The sequence below is a fragment of the Ascochyta rabiei genome, chromosome 8 (genome assembly GCF_004011695.2).
Source record: "Ascochyta rabiei chromosome 8, complete sequence".
NCBI classification, from domain to species: domain Eukaryota; kingdom Fungi; phylum Ascomycota; class Dothideomycetes; order Pleosporales; family Didymellaceae; genus Ascochyta; species Ascochyta rabiei.
In genome coordinates, this window is record NC_082412.1 from 939,081 (window position 1) to 966,191 (window position 27,111).

Here is a 27,111-nt window from a genome sequence, read left to right on the forward strand (position 1 = left end):
GTGCTTCTGGGCCGAAGAAAAAAACACGACATCCAGATCCCCCATCAAGCCAGCGCCAGCCCAGCAAGCAGTCCACCAACAACGACACCCACGACCCCAGCCCGATTCGCAACAGCCGCCGCCGAACTCTGCTGAGCCGGCGCCGACGCAGAAGCCGACACAGCCGCCGAGCTGACAGCACTGCTCGCGCTCCTCGACGCGCTTGAAGACGTGGGCGTAGGATGTGACGACGACGACGATGATGATGATGCACGACTAGCGGAACTCAACCCAGCCGACGAGCGGGACAGCGTCGACGGCAGGATGATGCCAGAGATGGTAGTCGCGGCGCTAAACGCATCTGTGGGCTGGATAGCGGGCAGTGTGGTTTGTATTGGGATGACGAGGGAGCTGTAGGCGAAGTAGGGTGCTTCTGAGGGATTGAACAAAGGCCCCGTGTCTATGAAGTGTCTGTCAGATACCAAGTTTTGCAGCTTCATTGAACGCGGGTTCCTTTCGAGGAGAAGAGTGAAATCCATGGCATGACGCGACGTGACGTGACTTACAACTCGATTCCAACGCAACTGCAGCACCCGCGAGGCCGAGCACGAGCAAGGCGATGGAACTCCGCATCTTGTCCGCAGGTTTTGTGAGTATGCCACGTACAGATGGTATGCAACGACAGCAAACCAGGCAGGAGGTAGAGAAGAAACAAAAGCCGCCGTTGACGTAGCAAGAAGCTACAGAGCACAAAAGCACAGCGTCAAGTACACAAACCTATAACGCACCGCAGTTATCCATTGCCGCCCACGAGCCTGCGACTAACCCCGTCCTTATTACACTATACCAGCACGCCCAATAGCGCGCGTATTAACCACCATCCAGTCAGCTCCATTACGCTTCCCAAGAGGCCGCTCGAGCAGCTTGTTACGAGGGCTAGGCCCTCGTGTTAGCCGGGAACCGGCTAGGCGCGCTCGGAGAACACTTCAGTGCTGGGCTGGGCTGAGAGGGAGAGTTATTTACAGCAACTGTTTACGAGCACACGATACGAGGATTGTCAGGGCAAGTGGGAAATGCATTGGTTCGCGTGCTGCGAGGTGGGTGGTTTGGATTGGGCGGCGTTTTTTTTTGGGGGGGGTGCTAGGGCGGCGGCTGTAGCGCCGCTGTGGGTGGCTGCATTGCATTGCATGACTTGACTTGCGTGGCTTGGCAGGTACGGGAGCGTGATCTGCAGGGTTTGTTGTTGCGAGGTTCGATGTCAACTCTAGCAGTCCCTCTGTTTCTGCATGTCATCGGTTTTGAACGGATATTGGCTACGAACGACATCTCTTGCCAAGCGTACCCCGCACGGGAAGTAGATGAAGCAGAATGAGAGCGACGACTGGTGAGTCGGAAGGCTGTTTTGCATGTACGCGAATACAATAGCACTTTGCTTTGATACCTAAACATGAGATTTACCTAGCACCATATTCAACAAAAGACTAGAGGGGTGTCATTGCATAATAGCATACTCTGTCTCTTCGCCTGTTCAACTCTATCTTGCTGGACCCTCTAATGTGTTCCTCCTCGAAACTACTCTCGGGTCCCTCTTACCCATCGTGACCTCCAGTGCCTGAATCAAGGCCCTCTCATCGTACCTAACAAAGTTCTCTCCTTCGTTCTTTCTCCCATACACTCTGATAGCTTCGATTCCGAGGCTCCTCAGCTCCTCCTTGTCGACAGCTGGTGTGCCAGGACCCGTGAGATGAACGATGTGGGTGACGTAATGTTTGTACGTGCTTATGGAAGGCGTCTCGAGAATACCCTTCGATTCAGCACCAGCTTTCGCAATCGCAGCCACAAAGTCCAACGCGGAGTAGGGGGTTGATGACGGTCCTGTTTCGCGATCGAGCGTTGAGTTGAGGATTAAGATTTTGTAACGGATCTGCGGGTTGCTGAGGGCTTCGCCGATGCCTTTCAATACGAGAGAGGGAACGATCGATGTGTAGAGGGACCCGATACTGTATATGACGGCTTGGGCCTCGTTCAAGGCGTTGAGCACCATAGGGTTTGCAGCGAGTCGAATTTCCTGGCCATAGGGGTTGATGTACCACAGTCTTTCGATTCGCGCGGGAAGCTCTTCCTCGTCGGCTTTGGAGAAAGTGATGTACTGCTTTCGTAGGGTGGGGAGGGAGCCGGGAAGGTTGGCGTCTTCGATGCGGTCGTGCTCTTCAACTTCGTCGTGAGAGGAAGATGCGGCACCAAACTCCAGCGCTGTTGACATGGAAGGGTGGGATATTGAGTTTTGGCCGGTAATGATTTCACCGTTGGCTAGGCCGACCGAGATGTGATGCGTGAAGTTTGTGTTGATGGCGGGTAGGACGGAAGTATGGCTTGGTACTGAACAGATGCTGGAGAGGAGGTAGATGGCGGACTCGAACGAGCCAGTAAAGAGCCGTGCGCTGTAAGAGTTAGCAGCTGTACTGACATGATTGTGGAGCACTTTTCAAAGTGGTCGATGAGAAACCAAAGGAGTACGTCGAGTCTCCAGCACTCACCCGGTCAAGAACAGATTGCCAATGCTGGCACCTGAGAAGTCGAACGTCGATGATGGTCTACGACGCTTGATGATCTCAAAGGCCACATGGTTGAGGATCGAACGTATCAGTTCTTTCTTCGCCGTTGAGATGTTCATCCAGAGTGCGTGCTGCGCTTCCACGATCTGGATCCACTCTTGCTTTGCCGATATCTGCTCTTTCGGCAGACGGTGGTTGAAGAAAGCTTTGATGGCTGCTTCTTCGCTGTCGTCGTTGTCTGGGTCATCTGGGATCAAACGCACGAGACGGCCTGGTGAAGGTGAGCGTTGCATTCAGAACACCACTGGCTCCGAGACACACATACTTCGCACATCACCTATTCCTGTTGCGCGTCAGCCGCGTTACTTTCAAGTTGTGCAATACCTACCTGGGCCACCAAAGACGCGTATCAGCTCAGAGGAGCTCCCGCCATTGTCACTGATAGGAATCACGTAGCTCAAAGGGCACCTCTTGTCTTCTCGCACCGTTTCGAAGACATCGACAAGGTTGTTGGCAGCACTTCCTCCAGAGAAGACGACCAGCCCTTTGGCCCTGACAGCGCCGTTGGCGGTTGTGGTTGAAGTGCTGCTGTTCAGGGTTAGAAGAAAATCCGGAGCAGAAGCCATGATGACGCAAGAGGGTCTGGCGACGTGAGAGTGACCACAGAGGTCCTTGTTCGCTTATATCAGGACATGTTGTAGGGACAGAGTGTTGCGTTGGAGCATGGCAAGATAGGCTCACATGCTCGCTTGTGGCTAGGGAAAGAGTCATGCACACTAAGCGGTCCCTTAGGGCAGCAACCACACCCTGCTGGATTAGGCAATATTTCGCACTTTGGTGGTTGGTGTTGCACGGCAGTGGGGTGGGTTCGACAAAGTGTTTTTGTATTCTTGGTTTGAGGATTTTGTACAGAGCGAATCCTCAGCTCGAACGCACGATAAGAGTACAAAGTAACGCCCTCGTTCCTGCCGTGCAGGTAGCTGTCTCTCCGACGTGGCGTTGCGTCTGGTAGACGAATACAGCAGATTCAAGCCCAGGTGCAGGCCAGACGTCTCCTCCCACACTGCACGAGAAGGACGACAGGCAGCCTTCTTCCTCTGCTTACCCCTCTTGAACCGCCTCTCTCTCTCTCTCTCTCTCTCTCACTCTCTCTCACTCTCACACACACTCTCTCGCTGCATGCGGTCTACGACTGTTCGGCGGCAGCAGCCTCCTCACGCTCCTTCCTCCGTGCTCTCTTCTCGAGCAATGTGTCGCGTCGGTCGGCCAGGTACTTGAACTGTCGGTGCTCGACGCCCATCAGCCAGTAGCCAAAGCTGCCGCCAATGCCAGCATAGACGGGGTAGACCCAAAGCGACTCGCGGTTGAAGAGCGGGCGCATCTCAATGCCGAGCTGCCAGAGTCGTGCGGCGATGCCTGTGGGACGCAGCCGTGGTTAGCAAGCGCTGCGCAGACCAGACCAGACAGTGGACGTCGGGTGCCTACCGAGACCGCTCCAGAACAGGACCTTGTGGACCATTGTGGCGTTGCGGGACCGTGTGCGTGCTCAAATCGGTGGGGAGGGGAGCTGCAATTGCAGAGGGTTAGGGTATGACGGCGTGGTGGTGTGGTCGCGATCTCTCCTCACGTCTGTCTGGGCCGGCGTCGCCCTGGCCGTGCTGCGCAGAGCTCCGGCCTGCCAAGCAAAACAAGAGCGTCACGTGCCATCGCGGTCTCGACGTCGACGTGATTGTGCCGGCCCAGCTTTCGCGATTACACCACCCCGGAGTCTAATCTCCTCACACGCCCACAGTCATGCGACCCCATGCACTCGCTTGCACATGACCGCTCTGCACCGCGCCTGACCTGGACTGCCTCCCGTCTCTAGCACGAGCATCCATACATCCATCCGTCCATCCACCCACCCTGGCTCCCTGCAGCTGCACCTTCGCTTGCCATGGCAGAAGTCGGCCGCAAACGCACGCTGGACGGCGACATCCCTGCCGCACCCCGCAAGAAGCTGAGGCCCTCGGAGCTGCCTCTCTCGCAGACGCAGCGAACAGCCATTGACAACCTCGCGCACACGTTTCGCAAAAAGGGACATTATGACAGCATTCGCAAGGACCTGTTGGCGCAGTTTGAAGCCAGTGTACGTCGAGTCGAGACTGCATAACCTCGTCCAACCCCAGGCTCTAATCTATACTTGCAGCCTGCCAAAGCCGACCTCCTAGCCGCCCTCGAGGAGCTTGTTGACCGCGAGACCGACCGCAACCCGTCCCTGCTGTCCAAAGACCCCAGAGTCGCCGCCACCCTCATTGAAGGCGCTGGCGAGCGCAGCGACATCTACGGCAAGATCACGCAAACGGTAAACTCCCTGCTCGACAAGTTGATCATCGAACAAGGCCTGCCCAAGATGCGCGAGCACCGTGTACAGGAAGTCGGCGCTGAAGCCGCAGCCGACGAGGAACGGCGCGGCAGCAAGACAGAAGATCAATGGGCGCAGGAGGCGGAGGACCGGCGAAAAGAAAGGGAAGCTGTGCTGGAGCAGGAGCGCGAGAGGGAGCGCGAGCGCGAGCGTGCAGAGAAGGCAAAGCGGGAGGAGCGCAAACGTCGCCAAAAGGAAGAAGACGAGGCTCGCGAAAAGGCACGTCGGGAAGAGAAAGAGCGAAGGCGCAAGGAGCGTGAAGAGCAGCAAAAGGAAGACGAAGAGCGTCGACGAAAGAAGAGGGAGCGCATCGAGAAGGAGGAGGAAGAAGAGCGCGCAAGGATCAAGAAGGAGAGGGAGGAGCACGAGGCCAACCGAGAAGCTCGTCTCAAAAAGATCCGCGAAGAAGACCGCGAGCGAGAGAAGCGCCTTGAGGCTGAGCTGAGCCAGAGTCGTCCTGGGCGCAGTCGTGGAACTCGCGCACGTAGCAGGAGCCGCGATCGAGACCGCGATCGAGGCCGAGACAGAGACCGTGAACGGGACCGCGACCGTGACCGAGATAGGCGCAGAAGCAGGAGTCGCACCGTGTCACAAGATCGCACCGGGTCGATCAGACCCGAGGACATCAAAGTGGACGACGATCTGGCATTGCAACTACTACTACAAGAGAGTGAGGAGATGAAAAAGTCAAGACAACGGCCTGCACTTGATCGGTCTGAGTCGCTCGAGCCACCTCTGAAGAAAGCGCACCCTCCACGGGCACTTGTGCCACGGGATCCAGTGGCTGCGAGACTCACAAAATTTGACAGCAAGCCGCATTCCCCAGTCACCAAATCGCCAAGCAAGGAGCCCCCAACGCCTACGACACCTGCGCTTGTCAATAAAGGCGAAGACACCCCTATGGAAGATGCACCACCAATTGGTAACTCGGCAAAGTCAGGATGGGACCGGCCACCGCCTCTGAAGACCGACAAGTCTCGCGGCCACTCGCGTTCACACAGCGTAGTGCAGAGTGCCAATGCCAGGAAGCGCAGCAGGAGCCGGTCAAGGTCACGCGGTAGCCGTTATGACAGGCGAGCCTCTATCGTTGAAGATGACCGCCGATCTCGCCGGGACGACGACAAACGCTCTCACAAGTCCCGGAATGATAGCAGACGGCGGGGCCACGATGAGCGTGATGACAGGCGCCGTAGCCGATCTCGAGACACCCACATCAGCCGCCGCAGATCTCGAGTTTCACATAGCCCAGAGCCGCGACAGGATCGTGACCGTAAAACCTCTCGTTCACGATCTCGAGGCACGCATCGAATTCGCGAACGCTCCCCAGCTCGAAGTCGCCGCCATCACTCACGCTCGAGGAGCCCCGAGAACATCGATAGATACGTGCCTCGGGGCGGCGAAAAGCGCGACGACAGCCGAGACCGCAAGCGCCCAGACAGCCGTGAACGAAAACGAGATGACAGCCGAAACCGAAAGCGAGGTGACAGTCGCGAACGCAAGCGTGATTCTAGTCGACCTCGCCGCCGCGATGACAGCCGAGACCGTCCACGCAGTTACAGGTCTCGTGAGTATGATCGCTGGGATGCCAGAGACGGGTCTGCCAGGGATAATAGGGAGAGTAGGGGCGCTAGAGATGCTGGCGAGCGTAGCAGTCGTTTTCAGGACTCCGACCGTTACATACCTGGCAGTACTGGTGACGACGACAAAGATGCAGACCGTGATGACAAGCGGGATCGCAAGGAGAAGGGGAAGGAGAAGAGCAGGAGTAGGAGCAGGAGCAGGAGCAGGAGCAGGAGCAGAAATAGGGACCGAGACCGAGACCGGGATAGAGATACCCGAAGGCGTCGCAGTCGATCAAGAAGCCGAGATCGGGGAAGTAGAAGACGCCGTTAGCTGGGTCTTCACGAAAGCAAAGTTCAGGCCCTGTATTACTAGCGAGATAAATACTTCTAATAGTGGGTATCACAGCTCCCACTTTGTACCAATAGAGATAATCATCTCAGTATTCACAGCTGAACCTGCATATAGTGAAGGCCGGTAAGCTCCAAGAAGTGAAGGGACTACGCCACACTTGCCGTGGAATGACCAACAAAGAAGCCAGACCTAGTCACATCAGCAAGTCTCCAAATAGTTTAGTTGATCTTGGTTCCAACAGCTCTTGTATGTCGGCAAGTATCTGAGGCGCAGCCTGAGCCATACATCTGCTATCTTGCGTCAGGCTCGAGACACACATGACGTCGCCGGTCACGGAAAATACCATGATGGCGCCACAAAAGCTGTGTTCATCAATTCAAAACCCCAGTACCTGTCATCTAAGCCGCACCAGACACCTCATCGACTTCGGTGATTTCTTCCAGAACCACATCAAACGCTATACGAAGTGGTTGATGCTGGTCGCTCATTGGACAAGCTAGCTCTCTGCAAGCGCCGGGGTCCACAACCTGTCACACCTCAGAAACCCACTTCTCAACACCAATTGGTCACGCCTGCGCCTCACTGCACAACTAGAGGCAGAGTCATCCTACGGCGGGAGCTCCTCGAATCTCTGCTCGTGGATTTGCTCAGATGTCCGACGGATTACGGCGGAGAGCCAACCGGAGCGGAAGGCGGCTCGAAAGTAGCATGTTGGAGAGAGTCCTGGCCCTTTATTGTGCTCATGCATAGCTTATGCGGGTTTGACATGACAGATATTAGCTCTAGGGGCCCTTCCTGATGCTGAGAGTCTACGTCTCGGTCTCTTTGTTTCGTTGTTCAGCCTCGCTGCCACGACAGCTTGTGAAGCATTCAAAAGCGTCGTCCCTTTACTTCAGCCATTCCACATAACCACATTGATCGAGAGCACTCTAAACATAGCAGACTTGTTTTGGCTTTGTGTAGTCTAAGCGGAGGTGTGCATACCTCTAGTCAGGTACAACATGGACCCTCGATACAACACCTACCCACAGCGACAGGCACAGCAGCCTCAGCCCCAAGTAGCACAACGTCAGCACCAACGGTTCTCGTGGCAGGCTCCACTAGAGCCAGACACGATGCCATCAGCACAAAGGCTACCAAAACACCAGCAGCAGCCGGCGGTCAACACCATAGCCCCCCAACATAGCAGGGGGTTCTCATACGCTCCGACTCCGATTGAGCATAATGGATCAGCCTACTATACATCATCATCGTCGGAAGACCCGGTCCATCCGTCATCACCGGTCTTCACACCTATTGATGATCGGCCGCAGTCCAGGTTCGACATGTTGAACACTCCAGCACGGCGCCAATCACAACGAGCTTACGCACCCTCGTCTCACCCACATGACGAAGACGCCCTTCTGTCACCGTCGTCACCGGAAGCCCAGACGCTGCCTTTCATGTTAGTCGAGTCATTAGTAGGAGGACAGGACGTATCGACACCACAAACGCAGCAACCTGAACCAACACCACAGTCTCTAGTGCAACAAAGCAAACATGCGCGACAGATGAGCAATCTAGCACCTATAAACACAACCTTCACACGACCCACGATGCCCGCAATTCCCCAAAGCCCACGCTCTGGCACAGAGCACCAGAAATCGCCAGGAGCGCTCCCCTACAAGACCCCAATGTCGCCCATTTCAGCAGCGCCCATTCGGAAAGACACACCGAACTCATCCTACAACTCGCACACACGACACCAGCCATACCCAGACGAGCCATACTCGCCACACAACTTCTCAACGCACAACCTCACGACACCGCACGCTATCTTCTCCCCTGATGCGGCCCACGGGCCTAACGGACTCGACTTCTCCCTGCACCAACCGGGCCAAATCCGACACCCCAATATGGATGATGGCATGCAGCACACGTGGAAAACCAGCCTGTGCGCCTGCAACAGCGACGTATCAACCTGCCTGACAGGACTCTTCTGCCCGTGCATCCTCAGCGGCCGCACCGCGCACCGACTGACACAAAAGAGCAAAAAGGCCGACGCCACAGACATGCTAGGCTACAGCAGCACAAACGGCCACTGCGTCGCCATGACGCTAGCATGCGGTGTCGGGCTGGGCTGGGTCTTCCCCCTGCTGCAGCGCACGCGCATCCGCCGCCTGTACAAACTGCAGGGCAGCTGCGGTGACGATGTGCTCAAGGGTTGCTGCTGTTGCTGCTGTGTTGCGGTGCAGAACGAGCGCGAGGTGCGAGGGCGAGAGGAGAGCGCGAATCGGTGGGCGGGGCCGGCGAGTCGCGATGTCTACACCAGCGGTGCTGGGATGGAATATAAACCACAGAACTGAAGGGTCGAGTGGCGAGATGTAGATGGATTTTTTTCTGAGATTGAGAAGCGCGCACGTGAGCACCCTGATTTGCTGTTTGAATAGTCTCGACGATACCCATCAGTAGCGTTCTTTACGTGTTGTACTTCCTGTTGTTTTAGCGAAATGTGTATAGATTTCGATATCCGAGAGATCCATGTCATGTCGTCAAGGGTGAATTTCACTCGTTACCTATGTTCGTTATCACTTTACTTTACTCATATAACGCCAGTCTCTGTAGTGATGATGCTTGCCAGTATGCAAGAGATGACTGGAAAAGGGGCACATTTCGCTTGGTTAGGCAGTATGCTGCAGGAGCGTGTATGACCGCGGCGAAGCTGTCCTTTTCGTATGCGCTGTTAGTCGAATGAGTGCAAGCACGAGTGCGAAATACATATATGTGCGTCAGAACGGTTGGTCATTGTTGATACCAATGCTTGTCCACTGCCTGCTTCTCTTCGTCCACCTCGAGTTTCCCTTTTTCCGCGAGAAAACACCTGAAATTACCTTACTTGCTTAGTGACGAAACAAACCGTCTCTGCGATATCCAGATGCTTCAAACAGATCATTGCATACATGACATGATCCGACTGAACCTAGTCCTCATTCCCTTAAGAAAACGTTAGTCACAGCCTCCAAAAAACGTGAAAAGCAAAGAAATCCAACTGCAAGGGTCTAGATGTTCGTACTTAATCGATGAACGACGGGCACAGAGCTCGGCGGCAGGCCGCCGTACTCGGTGATGACCATGTCGATGTACTTCGCAGGCGTGACATCGTACAGAACCTGGAGGTGATGCAAACTCTTCGATTCCTCGATCCATCTCAACACATCCGAGGTGTCTGGCTTCTCTTCCTCTCCGGACGCAGCCTTATCGTCACTTCTGTTTGCGTTCCTGCTCGGCAGCATTGATTTGAGTGGGAGCAACTGTCGGCGCTCGGCTTCAGAGAGCAGTTCCTCGGCAGGTGCGACTTCGTTGCCGACGATGGAGTCGAGTGCGACTTTCTCAGTGAACTTTACGGACTGACAGAGCACAATAACGGGGAGGGAGTGCGCGCTTGCGAGCATCGATACGCTGGCTGTGCCGACGCGGGAGTATAAACGACCGTTGGACATCATTGCGTGCGCGCCGAGGAAAACCTTGCTCGCGTCCTTGATGGCGTGGGACGCGCCAGTGATGAGGTAGTAGCGTACTTTGACGCCGGCGTTGGCGAGTTTGCGAGCTAGCTGCTTGCCCTCGAATAGTGGTTTCGAGTCGACGACGATGACGGAGAACGGAGTGCCGGCTTTGTGGGCGTGTAGGATGGCTTGCTCGACGATAGAGCTCGATGCGTATGTTAGGATAACATCCCCTGGCTCAATCTTTGTGGCGGCGAGATCACGGATAAGCCTGTCAGCTGCTGTCACGCGCTCGCGAATGAAGACATCAATCTCCTCCAACAGGTCTCGCTTTGCCTCTGCTTCTGGAGTAGAGGGGTCGATCTTGATGATGACGTCCTTCAACCATCGGATGGCATTTCCCATGCTGATACTGAGCGGTCTGCAGCTTCTGAGGTATTCGATTTGTGGGCTCAGGTGGTGATTCGTCAGATGCCGCGCGAGACTGGTACCTGGTGGTGTATGATATGATTCGATCACGGCTTTGAAGGACAGAAGCATCGCCACCATACGAGCAGTACTGCCACAGATTGTGTAGCTGCTGTACTGAAGTCCCAAAGAAAGGACTGCCGGGTGCACGTCTTTTGAAGCTCCAGTCATCGACTGTTGTTTTGGTTGACTGTACAAATGTCCGAAAAACAACCCAATGCCAGCTTGTCTTGACTCTCTCTTGCTCTCCTTCTTGAGTTCTTTCTGAACCGGCACGTTTGACTGAGACGGTCTTCTCCGAATTGGCATAGGCCTCGCTTGATCATTCTTCGCACCTTGTTTGGACTCCTTCGTTTGCTTCTGTCCATCCTTAGACGACCCCTGCTCTTTTGAAGGCCCCGCTGGCCCTTTTTGCTGCGCTCTCCGTGCCTGCTTCTCTGCCTGCTTTTGCTTCTTTAGCTCTGCCGGAGAAAGCTTCTTTGGCGCGCCATCCTCGGCAGGCTTGGTGGTACTGGATTCTCCATTTGTGGTCGCAGCTGGTGTGTCCTGAGGCTGTGAAAAGAGTGCAGCAGGAGCAGGCGCTGCTTCTGCTGTCTGATCAGACATGGTCGGTTAATCACGGAACTCGGCTCTCTTTTCCAAACGTGGCGCGTCGACAGGGTACGCTTTGCGTTGATGTGGTGGGGTAAATCTGGAGATCTCAAATGTTGGCTCTCCAAGCGGAAGGCGTGGTATCAAGTGATGCTCGTTTCCAGATCGAGTTTGGTACGGCAATCCAAGGCGTATTCTCAACACTGCGCTGGCGTCGCGGAATTTTGATAGGAAGTCGTGAATTCTATTGACTCAGAAGGTCGCATTACGCCGTAACAGTACTAGTGGACTTGGCGGCCGCGTCCCACACTTTTCCCCCACTAGCGCCCCGCGGACGCTGCTATACGTCACTTTACATGCATCAGGGTCTGAACACAAGGCTGCAGCATTCCTATACATCTCCTGGCTGCAGCTCAAACGATGATTTGATTAACCTTTTGACTCTTCTCTGACTCAAGACCTCGAGACATTGATCGCCATGACTGACAAAGCCTCATCCATTACCGACCTTCCACTCGACATCCTTGTCCTCGTATTCCCGTATCTAGACGCGAAGAGCTTCCTTTCCCTCTGCAGTACATGCAAAGCTTTTCAGCAACCTTCAATCCGACTTGACCCAGCGTACTGGAGCTTTGCCACACGCAGCGCTTTTCGTGTCCCAAATCAGCCGGTCGTCCAGCATGATGGCGTGCGTTGGCAAAAGCTATATCGTCGCATGCTCACTCAGAGCCACGTCTTTACCTGGGGCAACAATGGTCACAACCGTCTAGGTCATGGATACGAAGAAACGTTTGTCGGAGGCTCTATGCTCTTGCCTAGACGGCCAGGGAGAATGAGATTCAGAGGTAGAAGCACTTGCGCTTTTCCCACGGAGATGGAGGATACTCGACAGCTGGGCGTAATCGCTGACATGCAATGTGGGTAAGTGCTTTCACCGCTCAAATTGAATGTCAGGACAGTCGATGGTTAATTCTAAACAGTGGCTGGTCCACAACACTGCTCACATCGGACGGTACGCTTCACACAGCCGGTGTCCTCGACGGACAGGTGACCCTAGCCTCGCACGAAAGACTGGCACCTCTTTGCTTCCCCGCTGGGTATCCCTCATCAGCTGCCGGATCTCAATACCAAGAGCCTGCCACTACTGTTCGCCAATTTTCAGCAGGCAGATCACATATACTTGGACTTTCAGACGATGGCAAGATATGGTCATGGTATCATGCCAAAAAGGCTGCACTGCAAGTCAAGTTTGCTCATGTAGAGATGCGAGAGCAGACTGCAGCGAATTCTTCGATCAAACAAGCTTCGACCTTTGGACATGTTCGGCAGGTTGTCGCAGGATGGAGCCGCAGCTCTGCCTTTGTGCACGGTACAGGCATCGTGGTTTGGGACGTAGTCGAACGAGGGACTAACGATGGCGATACTGACACGATGCTTGTTTTGGAGAACGCTGAAGTGCCGAAGACAAGCTATCGACGTCCTAAAGGTAAGGAAAGAGAGACGGATGATCAGATGGCTCTTGCCGAGGAAGTTGGAGCTGTCCTCAACTACATCATCCTTGAGCACTTTGTTGTCCTTTCCACCGACACCGGCAAAGTGTTCTGCGGACTCTTTGGCGACAAGAACCGGGTCGAAGACATCCTTGAGCTGCGCGATCTGCGAAGTGAGAACGATACAGCAGTAGATGTTCAAGGGTCCTTCCGGCGCTTTGCAGTATTCAAAAATGGAGAGGTCATCACCGCTGACCAAGAATATCTGCATCAGTGTTGGAGCGCCCGAGGTACAGACTCGACATTTGGCGGTCTTCACAGGATCCCGGCTTTACAACAAAACGACGTCATTTCTGTAGCATTTGGTGATTACCATTACCTCGCGCTTCACTCAAACGGCAAGATTACCTCTTACGGTACTGAGTTACAAGCTTGCGGCGCGCTTGGTCTTGGGGAAGAAGGCCCACAAGGTAAGGCTCGAGGTATTGTTTACGATCGCTTCCAACGCGACGGTCGCCTCCTACCTCACGCATACACATACGGGCGCCAAGTGTGGTTCGACTCGAGAAAGAAAGACTGGATCCAGCAAATCATTCAGAATGGCGGCAGTGATCCAGAAGAAGCGAGACAGAGAATGGAGGCTTTCGAGGACGAGGCTAACGTCCAGGGAGAAGTCAGCGAATGGATCGAGCAGGAAGGCCGCGAATGGGACAAGGACATTTGTGATGATGGCCTCGGTGCATACTTCGCCCTTAGAGTTAGTGCTGCAGGTTGGCATTCTGGTGCATTGGTGCTGGTCAACGATGAGCTGGCTAAGAAAGAGCCGTCCTATTCTTACGAAGGTAGATCATTTCCTCGACTTCAACTCAGCGACGGCACCGAGATGCCTGGATCTGTGGATTTTGATGTGTGGAGACACGGACAGCCTGAGTGGCAGCTCGACGCTGTAGCCTGAGGAGGACAGAGTCACAACTGCGCCGAAAAGGTAGAATTGACAAAAGTTCGTATTCTACACACTGTGAGGCTACTGGTCGTGGCGTATGCATGTCGAGATACAATAACGTGCGAAGGGTTACAGACTACAACGTGGTTTATACTTAATCAATTAAGGCAACCTTCGTATTCCCGCAGGTTTGCTCCTTGTCACAACGATTTCGATTGAATGCAAACACACCATAAGCAGGTTACCCTTGGGTTCACGCTTCTCCCGGCCAGCATCTGTATCATCGAATAACTGCCGCAGGTACAGCCTGCACGTAACCTCCCTCCCGATTCTTTCGCTGGGCCGCTAGGGATGCTCTGAAGAGGCCAGAGGCGTCGAGTGCAATATTGGCGTCGAGGGCGCGAGATTTGGTGTTGGTAATTGGTCAAATTTCGTGTATTGTTCAGCTTCATGACAAAAAGGACGACAAGTACAGATGGATGATGTAGATTCGGAACTATACAAGCAGCAACGAGAGGGTCGTTCGTCGCCAGAATACTAAGATGACAGAGGTGGGTTGGGAGATGCAGATAGAGCTCTTCTTTACGCGTCCTTGTCCATGGAGGCCTTGCCGCGCTCCTCCTTGTTCTCAGCACCAGGTCGGTCGGTGGAGACGGTACCCTTGAGCTTAGCGGTCTCGGCAACACCCTCGCCCTTCTTGGACTTCTCGGGCTGCTTGGAGATCTGCGACGTGTGGTGGGTGTCGTCGTTGGACATGCCCTGCTGCTTGCCGGACATCTCGTTGAAGCTCTTGGGCTCCTTGCGGGGGTTGGGCTGCCCATGTTAGCATACAGTCGTGTGCTAGTACAGACTGTTGCGTTCACCTTGTCAGACTTGTCAGGAGAAGCCTCGTTCTCGTTGTCAACCTTTTCCTGGCTGGCTTGTGCCTTCTCCTCCTTGTGCTCGGCCTTCTTGTCCTCGGCCTTCTTCTCACGGGACTCGGAGTGGGTGCCCTCTTCCTTGTTGTCAGTCTTCTCCGACTCATCCTTGGCCGAGTCCTCGGCGTTGGCATCCGACTTCTCCACCTTGGGTACCTCAACGTTGGTCTGGTCGGTAGCCTCCTCCTCCTCCTCCTCAGCAGGCGCCTCCTCCTCGGGTGCCTCCTCGTGCTTCTCCTCGTGGTCAGCGTGCTCGTCATGACTGCCGTGGCTCAAGTCCTGGGTCAAAATGACGTAGAGACCACCGACGGTCGAAGCAACAGCTGCGGCCATCCTGCGCAATGATCAGCCACGTGTCGCGGAGCTGTGCGCGCGTCCAGACCATGTCGGCAGGCAAGACTGCTCCAGTGGACGCTGATGCACTGCGTTTGACTTACCATGGAACATCACTGCTCTTGGCCTCGCCGTGGCCGTGACCACTGGCATATGTCCTGCGCTGGATGCTCTGGCGGAGAGGCTGGGCGACACGGATGGCCGGGCGAGCGGCGCGTGCGACGGAAGATGCGCGGAGGGCGGTGGACCTGATGAAAGACATTGTGAAGCTGTGGAGATACCAATTGACTGCAGCGAAGAGCAATTGATGACTGTGACGGAGGTTGATAGGTGAGAGGTTGTGGGATCAGGTCACTCGGCACGTCATGTCAACGAAAAAGACCCGTAAACAGCTAAGCCGGATCCGCTTCGGCTCGTAGAGCTTTGCCAACACCTTAGGAACGGGCGTGAACACAGCGTCTGAATATATTGAGAGATCTTCTGTTGGCTCCTGTTCAACTATCTGGTCGGAGGTCCGGCTACTGGGAATGGCTTCAGCAGTTGAGGTATGGACAGCTTCGTGCTGGAAGCTCCATTCAAGGCAAGCTACGTCAGAGCTGTCAAGGGATTCGAGATGCTATGCAGAACGCGCAGGTCCGGCTCGTGACAGCAGTCGCGTACATGTAATGCGACAGTAGTCATGTATTATTGGAGATGAGAACAGCTTCAAGGTGTGAAGCGGTGCAGATGCAGGTTCACGTCTGCCTGCTGGAAGTACTTCGTATTGCGAAGTCCGGTGAAGTAAAAGCCCGTGCGCATGAAGCTCTGGGGCAAATGGGGCACAAGCAGCAGGCAGGCAGGCAGGCAGGCGGCAACTGGACAATCGACTTCCATAACAATCTCTCCACTTCACTCTTCAGTGCACTCAACCTGCTTGCTCTCCTCTAAACAGCGCGTTTCTCTCACGCGCCTAGAAACATATTTGTCTCCGCGCCCAACATCAACACCCCGCCATAGCTCGAGTGCCCCGCCACGCCGCACTCTCCACCAGCGCGCCGCAGCTCACGTTCTCTAGACTGCGAGCAGCCTGACCATCATACAGAGCCAACATGGCGCCCTCGTCGGTACCACCAAACCCGACCGCCCACAATGTCGCCCAACTGTTACCGAAGCTCACCGATGCGGACCCCGACTTTCGATTCATGGCTCTGAGCGACCTGCACGACACGCTCGTTGTTGCCCACGCGGGCTTCTTGCAGCATGACGAAGTGACATGTGCAAAGACGGTCGAGGGCCTGCTCGGCACTCTTGTAGATACCAATGGCGAGGTGCAGAACCAAGCCGTAAAGTGTCTGGGGCCTTTCGTGAACAGGATCCCGGATAAGATCCTGTGTCCCATGATCGAGAAGCTGTCCAACCTACAGACAGACAGTGCTGTCGACCAGAGCATACCTTCACTCGCCCTGCGAGAAGTCGTCGTCTCACTGCCACGGCCCGTCGCTGGCGTTGCGCGAACAAAGCCAGTCCTTGACGCCTACAGCGCCATCAGCAGAGTGCTCATCCCGCGCTTGGTAGGATACCATGTCATCCAACCGGCACAGTCTGGCCTCCCCAAGGTTCCGCAGGGCATGCTGCAGGCCGACCTCGAGAAGGGCACAGACAGCAATGCTATTGATGTTCTGATCGAGATCTCACGTTGCTTTGGTCCGTTGCTGCAGGATGCCGAGATTCAGGCACTGCAGAAGATTACATTCGAGATCCTCGAGAATGACCGAGCGAGCTCCATGATGAAGAAGAAGTCAGTCACAGCCATCTCCACGCTGGCAGGCTACTTCCCAGACCAACTGCTGAGCAGCTTCCTGTCACGCGTCATCGAGCACCTCCGGGATGCTCACCTTGTCCGTAGCAAGCGCAAGCTCTACATCACCATCCTAGGATCGATGGCGAGGTATGATTTCTCAGTTGATATGGCCAATCAACGCGCTGACATGACTAGGTCAATTCCTCGTAAATTCGGTCCCTACCTGAAGACACTGGCGCCCTTCGTCTTGAGCGCAGTTAGCGAGCAGGAGCAGGACGAGGACATGGACGTGTCGGACGACGAGGGGGAGCGGGACCCTGAGATTGATGAGGTGCTCGAAGCTGCTTTAATCACACTCGACGGTTTCCTCGCTTCGTGCTCGCAGGACATGCGCATGTACACCAACGAGACGATCGACGCTGCCACACGCTTGCTGAAGTACGACCCGAATCTTGCTCAGGACGACGAGGAGGACGCTATGGATAGTGATGAGGAAGACGCGCTAGAGGGAGACGACTTCGAAGAGGAAGCTGGCTATGATGACGATGAGGACGCCAGCTGGAAGGTGCGCAGGTGCGCAGCCAAAGTCTTGTACACATTGATCTCCACACGAAGCAATGGCGATCTCATGGACGATGGGACGCTCTACAACAAGGTTGCTCCAGCTCTGATCGCACGCTTCAAGGAGCGTGAGGACAACGTGCGTCTCGAAGTGCTTGCGACACTGTCCAACTTGGTGAAGAAGTCTGGTGATGGACCCAGTCCCGTCAAATTCTCTGACGAGCACCCACAAGGAGGGACAATGATGCCACCTCCAAGCCGTAAGCGTCGCAGGGGGGGTAGCGACGCCAGCATGCTCGACCTGCACGCTAACTTGTCCGGCTCCATGGGTTATTCTTCTCCTGCGCGGACAGGAACACCATCAGTCGGTCCTCGAGCTAGTCTTGCCAGGCTCAGTCCTGACATTGTTAAGGGCATAGCACAACTCCTCAAGCAATCGTCTTGCCCACCATCGACAAAGCAGGCATCCATCGTACTGATCAAGGATATCGTCATCACTCAGCAAGGTGGTCTTGAGGGCTACTTGGCCCAGCTGCTTGAGCCTGTAGTGGAAGCTTCGAAGACCAGCAGTGGGCTCACAAGTAGCGCATCAGCAACGGCCAACAGCCTTCGCATTCAGGCTCTGCAACTCATTGGTGCGATCGCCGACACGCATCACGCAAAGGATATCCAGCCATATATGTCGAGTGTTATCCCTACTCTATTAAAGGGAGCAACAGAGAAGTACAGCAAGCTGTCTATAGAAGCCCTTGCTGCAACAGAGCAAGTGATCAAGGCACTCACTCCCCCAAGGTCTGCAGCATCAGGAGCACAGAACCAGCAATACCTAGAACCGTTGTACGACACACTGGTAAGTCGCATCTCTGCCAACGACGCAGATCTAGAGGTTCGCCAGAGCGCTATTCATGTGCTTGGACTGTACCTTGGTAGAAGCTCTGGTACAGAGGGACTGCTTTCGTCGCAGAAGCGAGAGGCTGGCCTCGAGCTTCTGGCAGACCGTCTAAAGAACGAGCTTACCCGTTTAGCGTCCGTTCGTGCCATCGACTCGATCGCTGCTCATACGAAAGCTCAGAACGAGATGTCTGCAACATGGGTCCGAGGCGTCGCCTTGGAGCTGGGCGCTCAGTTGCGTAAAGCCAGTCGTGTTCTCCGCGGTGCAAGCTTGAGTGCTTTGAGAACTCTGGCGCTGAACGAGCGGTCTAGGAGCCAACTCGACGGCCAAACCAAGGCACAGATTGTCAACTTACTGCTGCCACTTCTCAACGCTTCTGATCTTCACCTACTCGGCCCTGCTCTTATCATCCTAGCCACCTTCATCCAGGACGACGCCAAGTCAACATTGACCCCAGAACTCAATGCTGCGCTGTGTCAAGTTGTGCAAGGCTCTATTAGTGGGTCGTCTCTAGATGCGTTACTGAAGCTCGTGCGAACAATTGGAGAGCAGCAAGCCGGTCAAGCACTGATGAAATCACTGCTCCAAGAGGTCGGTGTCGCTGGTCATCCAGAGGTAGTAGGCAAGGTCATTGGTAACCTCCTTGTTCACGGCGGCGCTAGCGTCGGTGTCAAGCTTGATCAGTTCGTCACTGAGCTGGAGACAGCCCAAGACGATAAGCGAAGGTGTCTCGCCCTGGTGGTGCTAGGAGAAGCAGCGCTCCGTCTTGGGAGGCAGTCGACGATTGACCCGAACCTGTTCATCAAACACTTCTCTATCAAGTCTGAGCAGGTGCCACTTGCAGCCGCTGTTGCTCTTGGTCGAGCTGGAGCTGGAAATGTTGGCCAGTACGTTCCTGTCATCTTGTCGACAATGGGTCAGCAATCTGCGCCTCAGTATCTCCTTTTGCACGCTATCAAGGAGATTTTGCAGCAAGACGACACGGAGTCGGAGATCATTCCGTACGCTTCAACACTATGGCAGAACCTGGTTGCTGCGTCTCAGCTTGAGGACAACAAGGCAATCGGTGCAGAGTGCGTCGGCAGGCTTACTATCATCGATCCCAAGACGTACCTGCCTCAACTACAGGTAAGACTCTTGTCCAGTGAAAGACAACGTTTACTAACCTAAACAGGGATTCTTGAACGATCGTAAAGCTGCCATTCGCGGCATGGTCATCTCGGCGCTGCGTTACACGCTTGCCGACACTGACGAAGCCTACGATGAATATCTACGCCCAATCGTGGTTCCGATGCTTGTGCAGATGTTGAACGAGGAGGACCTGGATAACCGCCGTTTAGCTCTCACAACGTTTAACTCTGCCATGCACAACAAACCAGAACTCATCCTTCCCGCTCTGGACCAACTCCTTCCACTCGCCATGAAGGAGACCCATGCCAAACCCGAACTGATCCGTGTAGTGCAGATGGGCCCCTTCAAGCACAACGTTGATGATGGCCTCGAGATTCGAAAGTCTGCATACGAGACCTTGTATGCGCTCCTTGAAACCGCCTTCACTCGTCTCGGACCTATGGAGGTGTCTGACTGCTTTGAGCGCATCGTTGCCGGCATCACTGACGAGCATGACATCCGTGTTCTGTGTAACCTCATGTTGACTAAACTCATGGTCATTGCGCCGGACCAAGTGCACTCACGGCTCGAGACCATCGCGTCGAACTTCCGCACTGTTTTGATGGTGAAGCCTAAGGACAACGCAGTCAAACAGGAAATCGAGAAGATCCAAGAAGGTGGCAAGGGCGTTCTGAGGGTATCCGTGCTACTCAACAAGCAGCTTGGTACCGAAGGAAGCGTTGGTCAGGACGATCCACAAAGCAGGACTTGGGCACAGTACTGGGAGTGGGTCACGAAGGAGCATGGACAGCGTCTCAAGGATGCAGTCGATGAGCTCAAAGAGCGCGACCGTTAATAGATGTTGTTAACAAGTGGCACAAGAAAGACGTTCAGTAGCTGGATATGATTTACGAAACAAAACAGACAAGCAGTTGATAATCGCCGTCTTCGGCGTACATAGCAGTCGCATAGCGTGGTCATTCAAGTCAGACAGTCAGACTACGAAAGGTCAACGCAGAAGACAAGGTGTCGTATAGCACTCTTAAACTGTATTCCAATCAAGCATTGTGCTACGACTCGGAATTGACTGCGACGCCACAGTCAGAAACATCCGTGTCATGTACGTCGCCATCGTCACTGCTGTCATCTTAATCAGGTCTGTCGTAACTCCCATCCATCTAGTCAACATGTTCGTCCGAATGCCCCAGCTTTATCAGAATCTATACCATCCTGCTCACTGTCATCGCCCACGCCCTGCCTCTCTCTCAGCTGCGCCTTCAGCCCATCTAGCACAACGCCAAGCCTCGACTTCAAATCCGCATTCCACACTTTACTCAACTGACTTTCCATCTCTTCAATCTTCGCCCGCAATTCTGTCGCAACCTTGTCAACTCCATGACCTTCTTCGTCGTCCTCGTCGTCTGCATCAGAGCTGCGTGGCCCAGCCTCAGCCTCAATCCCACCACCAAACGCCTTTGCAAAGTCGGCCGCCATTCTAGGATTTGAAATCGCAAATACCACGTCTCCCAAATTCGGCCATGTTTCGACTGCCACAGTCATCTTACTTTTCTTCGCACTCGAGGACGCACCGGACAAAACGCGCGACCAAGCAGAAGCCACATCTGCAACAGGATTACCGTATGCGCCGCACCCCCAAGCTCCAAGGACCAGTTTCTTCACCCCCTTCATTTCGGCAATCCGCAGCACCGCCCTCATTTTCCGCTCCATAATTTCTCGATCCTTCTTCGCTAACCTTTTCACCTCGTCCTCTTCGCCCTCTAAATCTGGAAACCGCAACATCCCTGCGCTGATGACGTCGATGTAACACCGTTCCCCTGCGCCCAGTTCTGCTGCGCTGTCGCCTAAGGAACCGAGCGAGCGGAAGACGAGCACGTCGGAGGTGAAGATACCGCCGTACTCGGGCAGGCGGTAGAAAGATTCTTTCAGCGAGGGTAAGAGTGTGGTGCGCGCGCAGAGGAATTCTTCCTGGGAGGTGGCGCCAGTGAGGACGCCGCCGCCAGGACGGAGAGGCGAGGCCATGTTGAGAATGCACACGTTGGACGATTTCTTGACTGATTTCGTGGCGGTTGTGGAGAGCACTTGCGCAGCTGTGAGGCTGTCCGTAGTTATAATTCTCACTGTACATTTTCTTCCCGGTGGCCTTGGGACTTCAAGTCTCGGGTCCAGCGTGAGACTCGACAAATCCTCGTCGTTGGATTCGTTCATCCTCTTCCCGCTTTTCTTAGCTCTGGAACCGATTTTGCGAACAGCTCCATCTTGCTCAGCATCTTCTTCGTCGTTTCGGCCTTTTGCTTTTCGTCGTCCTTGGCCTTTTCGCTTGATGTACGCCACATCGTCGCCACCCGCATCTGCCTTTCTCACGTCGTTGCTCGACGCCGGTTCCGGATCAGCAATCAGCTCACTCGCATCGGCGCCACGTCTTGCTCTCGTGTTCGAAGCCAGAATCGCTGGAACAACTTTGTTGACAATGTTGCGGGCTTGTTTTGCGCGTATGTCTTTGCGAATTGCAGGAGGCGCAAGGCCTTGAGATTTTTCTGTACGTCCCATGTTTAACGAAAGCGAACAAACTCGATGAGCAGGTCGATACTCTGAGGGTCAGAGATGATTGTTGGTGTAGGTTTCGTAGCGTTGGAATACCATGATGGTCGATTTGGTGGTCATAGGATCCCAACACGGCAGGTTTAGCCGGGTAGAACTCGGAGCTTTACTAAATCGGTTGTCTAAGCTAGTAGATGAGAGGCTTTTTGCAGTGACATTGTTAATGCGACTGTCTTTGCCTTTGTTATTCACCTTGGACGGGAACTGACTATGGTTCTAGTGGAGTAATCGTTATACGAACAAGGTAGGATCCAGTGTTCCATTTCGCAGATCACGCAACAATGCTGACATGGAGTCTACTTTGTTTCTGGAGGCTGGTAGACAGTATATCTTGTATCCTTAAACATGGCTGAACGGAAGATAAGCTTGTTATTGACCTTAATAGCCAACCACTTGTGATGGTGGCTTGTAGTATACTGTCGGTCGCTAGTGAATAGCAATTTCATTCATCGATAGATCGGCCTCCATAACTTCCCCATCCATAATCCCGTGCGTACCATAGTATAGGCTTCCCCTAAAAGCCGCGGACGGCTGTGGGTGTCTGGACGAAGAAGATACGGAACATCTACTCCATCCAATGTGGGTCTTCTTCCTTGAGAAAGACAGCCAACTCTCGTCTTGCTGCGATCTCAATCGTAAATCATACTCTCGACACAATGTGCACGCGTTCCTGATCTTGCTTGGTGATTCGGTCCGCGTTATTCTCTTCCGTTTCTCGCCTGCTCATTGCCGAAACTTGTTTGCACTAAGAACACTATATGGTACGATTTTCAATGAAATCTGCGATATGCCAATTCTGGTATTGCATACGGAGAACACTGCGCAAGGCTCGGGGAAGGGTTCTTTCTTGAAGGGGATCGTGCGAGCGGAGGAAAAGAGCGGGGCGGTGTGTACAAAAGGTTAGGCTAGTGCGTCATACCCTCCCTGTTCACTGGCTGTTCTTAGACCACATGAACAACAATTTTGACATCTTGTGGGGAACAACCACTCGGACGGAATCTGGAAACCTTCTCCGGGTCGCTTCCTGGAGATGTGTGGAGACTCCGCATCTCAACGCTGCACACATGCCTGCTCATCGACGGCGTGTCAACAGGAACCTCGAGACGAGTCCCTTGGCAAAGTTTGACAATGGGGAAGTTAATTGATGAGCGCGGCCGTTTGCACTGCTCGAATTTACCACCGACACTCAGAACTTTGCAGCGATGTCCGATCTTAACAAAAAACAACCTGATGCGCCTAATCGCAAAGATGACGTGTCCGTGGACATAGAGCGTCGAGGCTTAGGAGATCTGCCAAACTGTCTACAAGCTCTCAGCTCTGACGAGTACATCAAAATTGGTCGAAAGGCAACCCTGAAGATGGATCTCATCCTCTTGCCGTGCCTTATGGCCATGTACATTCTGTATGTGGAACAATCTGGGCGCCGGTTGACCCATGCATATTAACAGTTGATTAGCAACTACCTCGACCGGAACAACATTGCGTCGGCAAAACTGGCGAACATCATGGAGGATCTTGGTCTTTCTAATACAGAGTACCAGACATGTGTCTCTATTCTCTTCGTAGGCTACAGTATGGGCGTTCACTTCACACTTGTTGTCCAAGACCACTAATTGTTCTTTCCAGTTATATTCCAAATCCCATCCAACATGGCTCTTGGCAAGATCAAATGGCCGGGTGTGTACATCTGCAGTGCCATGGCTGTCTGGGGCATCATCTCGGCTGCACAGACTGGAGTCCAAAGTTTTGCTGGTCTAGCTGTTTGCCGTTTCTTCATCGGCCTGGTGGAGGCGGTCTTCTTCCCCGGAGCGTTGTTCTACTTGTCCTTGTTTTACAATCGCAAACAATACGCCCTACGTGCAGCGCTATTCTACTCTGGGTCACAACTTGGGAATGCTTTCGGTGGTTTGCTCGCAATCGCGCTACTGAAGCTGGATGGCAAATATGGCCTTGAAGGATGGCGCTGGGTAAGAACGTCCCCAGACTGCAGGATCGTACCATACTGATTGGCTTCTCAAGCTTTTTCTTGTCGAGGGTGTAGTCACAATTGGACTGGCCATCGCATTCGCCTTCGTCTTGCCGAACAGCCCGTCCGACATGAAGAGTCTGACGGAGACCGAACTTGCGTGGGTTCGTTGGAACTATGAAAGCGACCAGGGCCAACAAGACAATCGATCCGAAATCACTGCCTTGCAAGGGCTGAATCTTGCAGCGAAGGACCCCAAGACGTGGCTATTCCTCGCAACAGTTTACTGTCTCTTCATCTCAGCGGGGGTTACCAATTTCTTTCCGCCGGTTGTCGCGACCTTGGGCTACGATCGGACCACCACGTTGGCCCTTACAGCACCGCCGTTCGTTTTGTGTTGTGTGGTCATGCTGATTGTAGGCTTCCACTCCGATCGCGTTGGCGAACGTTACTACCACATCGTCTTGCCGCTGGGCGTGACCCTCATCGCCAATGTCATCGCGGTCTCAACGCTGAGTACAGCCGGCCGGTACATTGCCATGATGTTGATGCCGCCATCTTTCTATGCAGCCTTTACTGTCCTTCTTTCTTGGATCACGGGGACTTTGAACCAACCTGTTGCCAAACGTGCGTCCGCCATCGCACTCATCATTTCAGTCTGCAATACTACAAACGTCTGGACGCCATATCTGTACAACAACGCGCCTCGTTACTTTGTAGCGTTCACTGTCAATCTAGTTGCCTCCGCTGCTGCCATTCTCGTCGCTACGATAACGCGGTTGTACCTGAGCAAGCAAAACCAAAAGCTCGACCGAGGAAAGCCTACGGGCAGAAGTGGTCCGACAGAAGCACAAATTGCAAGTGGCTATCGATATCAGTTGTAGATTTAACTCAAGACCCTGGAAGAAGTATGCCTTACGCTACCGCAAGTTTCATCTCATCCGAAGGGGGCTGTATTACACATTGTACGTCATCAATATCGGAGTATGCAAATTCAAGAATTAGTCTCAATCATCAAGAAAACGACAAAGGATGTTCACCTTTTCGTCGTTCAGACTGTCGCTTTTCAGAGTCAGTGCTTTCAGCCGGTGGGAGCGACAGGTTTACCCTGAAACAAGCTTCCAAATTGCTACACTCTAATTTAACGATCAAGTACCGACATCCATACAGAATGGGTGCGCAGTTGTGTCGCCGCATGCGCAAATCGCCATATCGGCTTCAGTGGCCGCAATATGTCATTTGACAAGGTGTCACATCGTAATGAATGCTACACAACACACACGACCTCGCCGGCTTACTCGAACATAAAGAGCAAACCAACCCGGCCTGGACAGTAACTCACTATCTTCTGCAAAACAGCAGCAGCTTTGCTAGTCAGAGAACAATGTTGTCCTCGAATTCTTTGCTTGCCGCGCTCTTCAGCGGTGGCACAAGCGCAGCCACTCTCTACGTATCGCACTACTCTGGCACAATCAACACTCTGAACTTCAACAGCAACACATTGAAATTGAGTAGCTCAACTGCTACCGGCAATGGATTACCTAGCTGGCTGACATACGATGACGCAGGCAAAGCGCTGTACATTGCAGACGAGACTTTCTACGGCGCATCGTCTGGAAACCTGGCTTCATTTTCCGTCGATGGAAATGGTGCTCTCAATGCCACTGGAAAAGGACCCACTGCACTAGGTGTCGTAGCAACAAGTCTGTATGGCGGTACAGACGGGCGATCCTTTATCGCAAACGCACACTAGTAAGCTTATGGCGCATTCACATCAAGACACGTGATGTGGCCTATACTAATCGCACGAAGTCAAACATCTCAAATCTCCACGTTCAAACTCCCACTCACCGGCGCCCAGCCCCTGCAAACACTCAAATACACGATGAGCGGCCCAGGCAGAATCCCCAGCCGCCAAGATGCACCGCATCCCCACCACGTCTTCCCAGACCCAACAGGCGACTACCTCCTGGTGCCAGACCTCGGCGCTGATCTGATACGCATTAACCGCATCGAACGCAGTACAGGCAAGCTGACTGAATGCGGCACTGGCAAGCCGCCCCCCGGTACAGGACCTCGCCACGGCGCATTCTGGGGGACAGGCGCAAATACGACGCTCTTCCTTGCGAACGAATTGAGTAACTCGTTGAGCGGATGGCGCGTCACGTACCCGTCGAGCTCGAGCGGGTGCATGACACTGACGCTGAAGGACACTCTGACGCCGTATCAAGGCAACGCGTCGGCGCCCTATGGAACGAAGGTCGGCGAGGTGCATGTCAAAGGCAACTTTGTGTACATTTCAAACAGGAACGATAAGAAGTTCAGCTCGAATGACTCAATCACGCAGTATACTGTGTCTGCTAGCGGGGGGATTAGCTGGGTGGATAATACGAGCAGTTATGGCACGTATCCGCGCACGTTTGACATCAACCGGGCTGGGGACTTTGCTGCTGTTGGCGATCAGACGACGAGCAATGTGGCGATTGTGGTGAGAGATGTGGTGACAGGCAAGTTAGGGAGCATGGTTGCTAGTATGAGGATTGGAAATTCGGGGACGCCGGAGAACGAGGATGGGTTGAGTGCTGTTGTGTGGGCTCAGTAGCTGTGTCGTGGACCATGGTTTCAGTGACGGAGAGTTCCCAGGATAAATAGCTTCCAAGAAAACTAACCACCTAATTTTTGGAGGCATCCAAGGTCGCGCTCTGAGCGTGTTGTAAGCTAAAAGAAACCAGCAAGAGACTACAGTTTATCTGGGACTTTAGCCTAACAACTAGAGAGCGTCAAAGAATTCCGGCCTTCCCCAAGACTAGATGTGAACGTCTGTTCATCCTAATTTACCAGGACTCTTTGCTGCACGACACGCGCCAGTGCACAAGTTTGAATGTCAGTCCTCTTTGATCAGGCAACGCACGTTGCGATTAGAATACGCCAAGGACAGTGTTTGACGCAGTGACACACACTTGATTACGATCATCCTAAATTGTGACTATGGTGTTTTAAGGTATGCTCCCATACAACACTCCATGGTTCTGTGTAGTTTGGTTCAATTGAACAACATGACTCGGTACTGCACAAGCTCAGAGGCTTGCGTGGGAGCGAATTCTCGC

The 27,111-nt window shown here is 53.9% G+C and overlaps 11 protein-coding genes across 11 annotated transcripts, besides 11 other annotated features; 6 read left to right on the plus strand and 5 right to left on the minus strand.

Moving 5' to 3' along the window:
• Positions 1–135: 135 nt before the first annotated feature.
• Positions 136–176: a tandem repeat.
• Positions 177–225: 49 nt separating this feature from the next.
• Positions 226–256: a tandem repeat.
• A 1,257-nt stretch (positions 257–1,513) lies between these two features.
• On the minus strand, positions 1,514–3,160 carry EKO05_0005316 (uncharacterized protein; the record flags this gene model as incomplete). Its single annotated transcript, XM_038940197.1, has 4 exons — positions 1,514–2,420; positions 2,517–2,805; positions 2,860–2,877; positions 2,923–3,160. 4 exons carry the CDS (start codon positions 3,158–3,160, stop codon positions 1,514–1,516), a joined length of 1,452 nt encoding a protein of 483 aa, XP_038798334.1.
• A 493-nt stretch (positions 3,161–3,653) lies between these two features.
• Positions 3,654–3,694: a tandem repeat.
• Positions 3,695–3,720: 26 nt separating this feature from the next.
• EKO05_0005317 (uncharacterized protein) lies at positions 3,721–4,053 on the minus strand (the record flags this gene model as incomplete). The annotated part of the gene is made up of 2 exons (XM_038940035.1): positions 3,721–3,950; positions 4,020–4,053. 2 exons carry the CDS (start codon positions 4,051–4,053, stop codon positions 3,721–3,723), a joined length of 264 nt encoding a protein of 87 aa, XP_038798335.1.
• Positions 4,054–4,407: 354 nt separating this feature from the next.
• Positions 4,408–4,440: a tandem repeat.
• Positions 4,441–4,470: 30 nt separating this feature from the next.
• On the plus strand, positions 4,471–6,831 carry EKO05_0005318 (uncharacterized protein; the record flags this gene model as incomplete). The annotated part of the gene is made up of 2 exons (XM_038940165.1): positions 4,471–4,662; positions 4,723–6,831. The coding sequence occupies 2 exons, from the start codon at positions 4,471–4,473 to the stop codon at positions 6,829–6,831; spliced, it is 2,301 nt and encodes a 766-aa protein (XP_038798336.1).
• Positions 5,056–5,090: a tandem repeat.
• Positions 5,166–5,225: a tandem repeat.
• Positions 5,430–5,498: a tandem repeat.
• Positions 6,696–6,737: a tandem repeat.
• Positions 6,832–7,853: 1,022 nt separating the features above from the next.
• Positions 7,854–9,197, plus strand: EKO05_0005319 (uncharacterized protein; the record flags this gene model as incomplete). The annotated part of the gene is made up of 1 exon (XM_038945966.1): positions 7,854–9,197. One exon carries the CDS (start codon positions 7,854–7,856, stop codon positions 9,195–9,197), a length of 1,344 nt encoding a protein of 447 aa, XP_038798337.1.
• A 614-nt stretch (positions 9,198–9,811) lies between these two features.
• Positions 9,812–11,408, minus strand: EKO05_0005320 (uncharacterized protein; the record flags this gene model as incomplete). The annotated part of the gene is made up of 2 exons (XM_038945967.2): positions 9,812–9,825; positions 9,905–11,408. The coding sequence occupies 2 exons, from the start codon at positions 11,406–11,408 to the stop codon at positions 9,812–9,814; spliced, it is 1,518 nt and encodes a 505-aa protein (XP_038798338.2).
• Positions 11,409–12,267: 859 nt separating this feature from the next.
• EKO05_0005321 (uncharacterized protein) lies at positions 12,268–13,838 on the plus strand (the record flags this gene model as incomplete). The annotated part of the gene is made up of 2 exons (XM_038940099.2): positions 12,268–12,314; positions 12,374–13,838. The coding sequence occupies 2 exons, from the start codon at positions 12,268–12,270 to the stop codon at positions 13,836–13,838; spliced, it is 1,512 nt and encodes a 503-aa protein (XP_038798339.2).
• Positions 13,839–14,408: 570 nt separating this feature from the next.
• On the minus strand, positions 14,409–15,338 carry EKO05_0005322 (uncharacterized protein; the record flags this gene model as incomplete). The annotated part of the gene is made up of 3 exons (XM_038940163.1): positions 14,409–14,639; positions 14,690–15,077; positions 15,181–15,338. The coding sequence occupies 3 exons, from the start codon at positions 15,336–15,338 to the stop codon at positions 14,409–14,411; spliced, it is 777 nt and encodes a 258-aa protein (XP_038798340.1).
• Positions 14,923–14,983: a tandem repeat.
• Positions 15,339–15,897: 559 nt separating the features above from the next.
• Positions 15,898–15,929: a tandem repeat.
• Positions 15,930–16,164: 235 nt separating this feature from the next.
• EKO05_0005323 (uncharacterized protein) lies at positions 16,165–20,275 on the plus strand (the record flags this gene model as incomplete). The annotated part of the gene is made up of 3 exons (XM_038940158.1): positions 16,165–17,003; positions 17,052–19,437; positions 19,484–20,275. The coding sequence occupies 3 exons, from the start codon at positions 16,165–16,167 to the stop codon at positions 20,273–20,275; spliced, it is 4,017 nt and encodes a 1,338-aa protein (XP_038798341.1).
• Positions 17,123–17,161: a tandem repeat.
• A 326-nt stretch (positions 20,276–20,601) lies between the features above and the next one.
• Positions 20,602–21,987, minus strand: EKO05_0005324 (uncharacterized protein; the record flags this gene model as incomplete). Its single annotated transcript, XM_038945968.1, has 1 exon — positions 20,602–21,987. The coding sequence occupies one exon, from the start codon at positions 21,985–21,987 to the stop codon at positions 20,602–20,604; it is 1,386 nt and encodes a 461-aa protein (XP_038798342.1).
• Positions 21,988–23,240: 1,253 nt separating this feature from the next.
• EKO05_0005325 (uncharacterized protein) lies at positions 23,241–24,888 on the plus strand (the record flags this gene model as incomplete). The annotated part of the gene is made up of 4 exons (XM_038940085.1): positions 23,241–23,440; positions 23,495–23,610; positions 23,665–24,005; positions 24,058–24,888. 4 exons carry the CDS (start codon positions 23,241–23,243, stop codon positions 24,886–24,888), a joined length of 1,488 nt encoding a protein of 495 aa, XP_038798343.1.
• A 500-nt stretch (positions 24,889–25,388) lies between these two features.
• EKO05_0005326 (uncharacterized protein) lies at positions 25,389–26,606 on the plus strand (the record flags this gene model as incomplete). The annotated part of the gene is made up of 2 exons (XM_038939965.2): positions 25,389–25,756; positions 25,817–26,606. The coding sequence occupies 2 exons, from the start codon at positions 25,389–25,391 to the stop codon at positions 26,604–26,606; spliced, it is 1,158 nt and encodes a 385-aa protein (XP_038798344.2).
• Between the last annotated feature and the right edge of the window lie 505 nt (positions 26,607–27,111).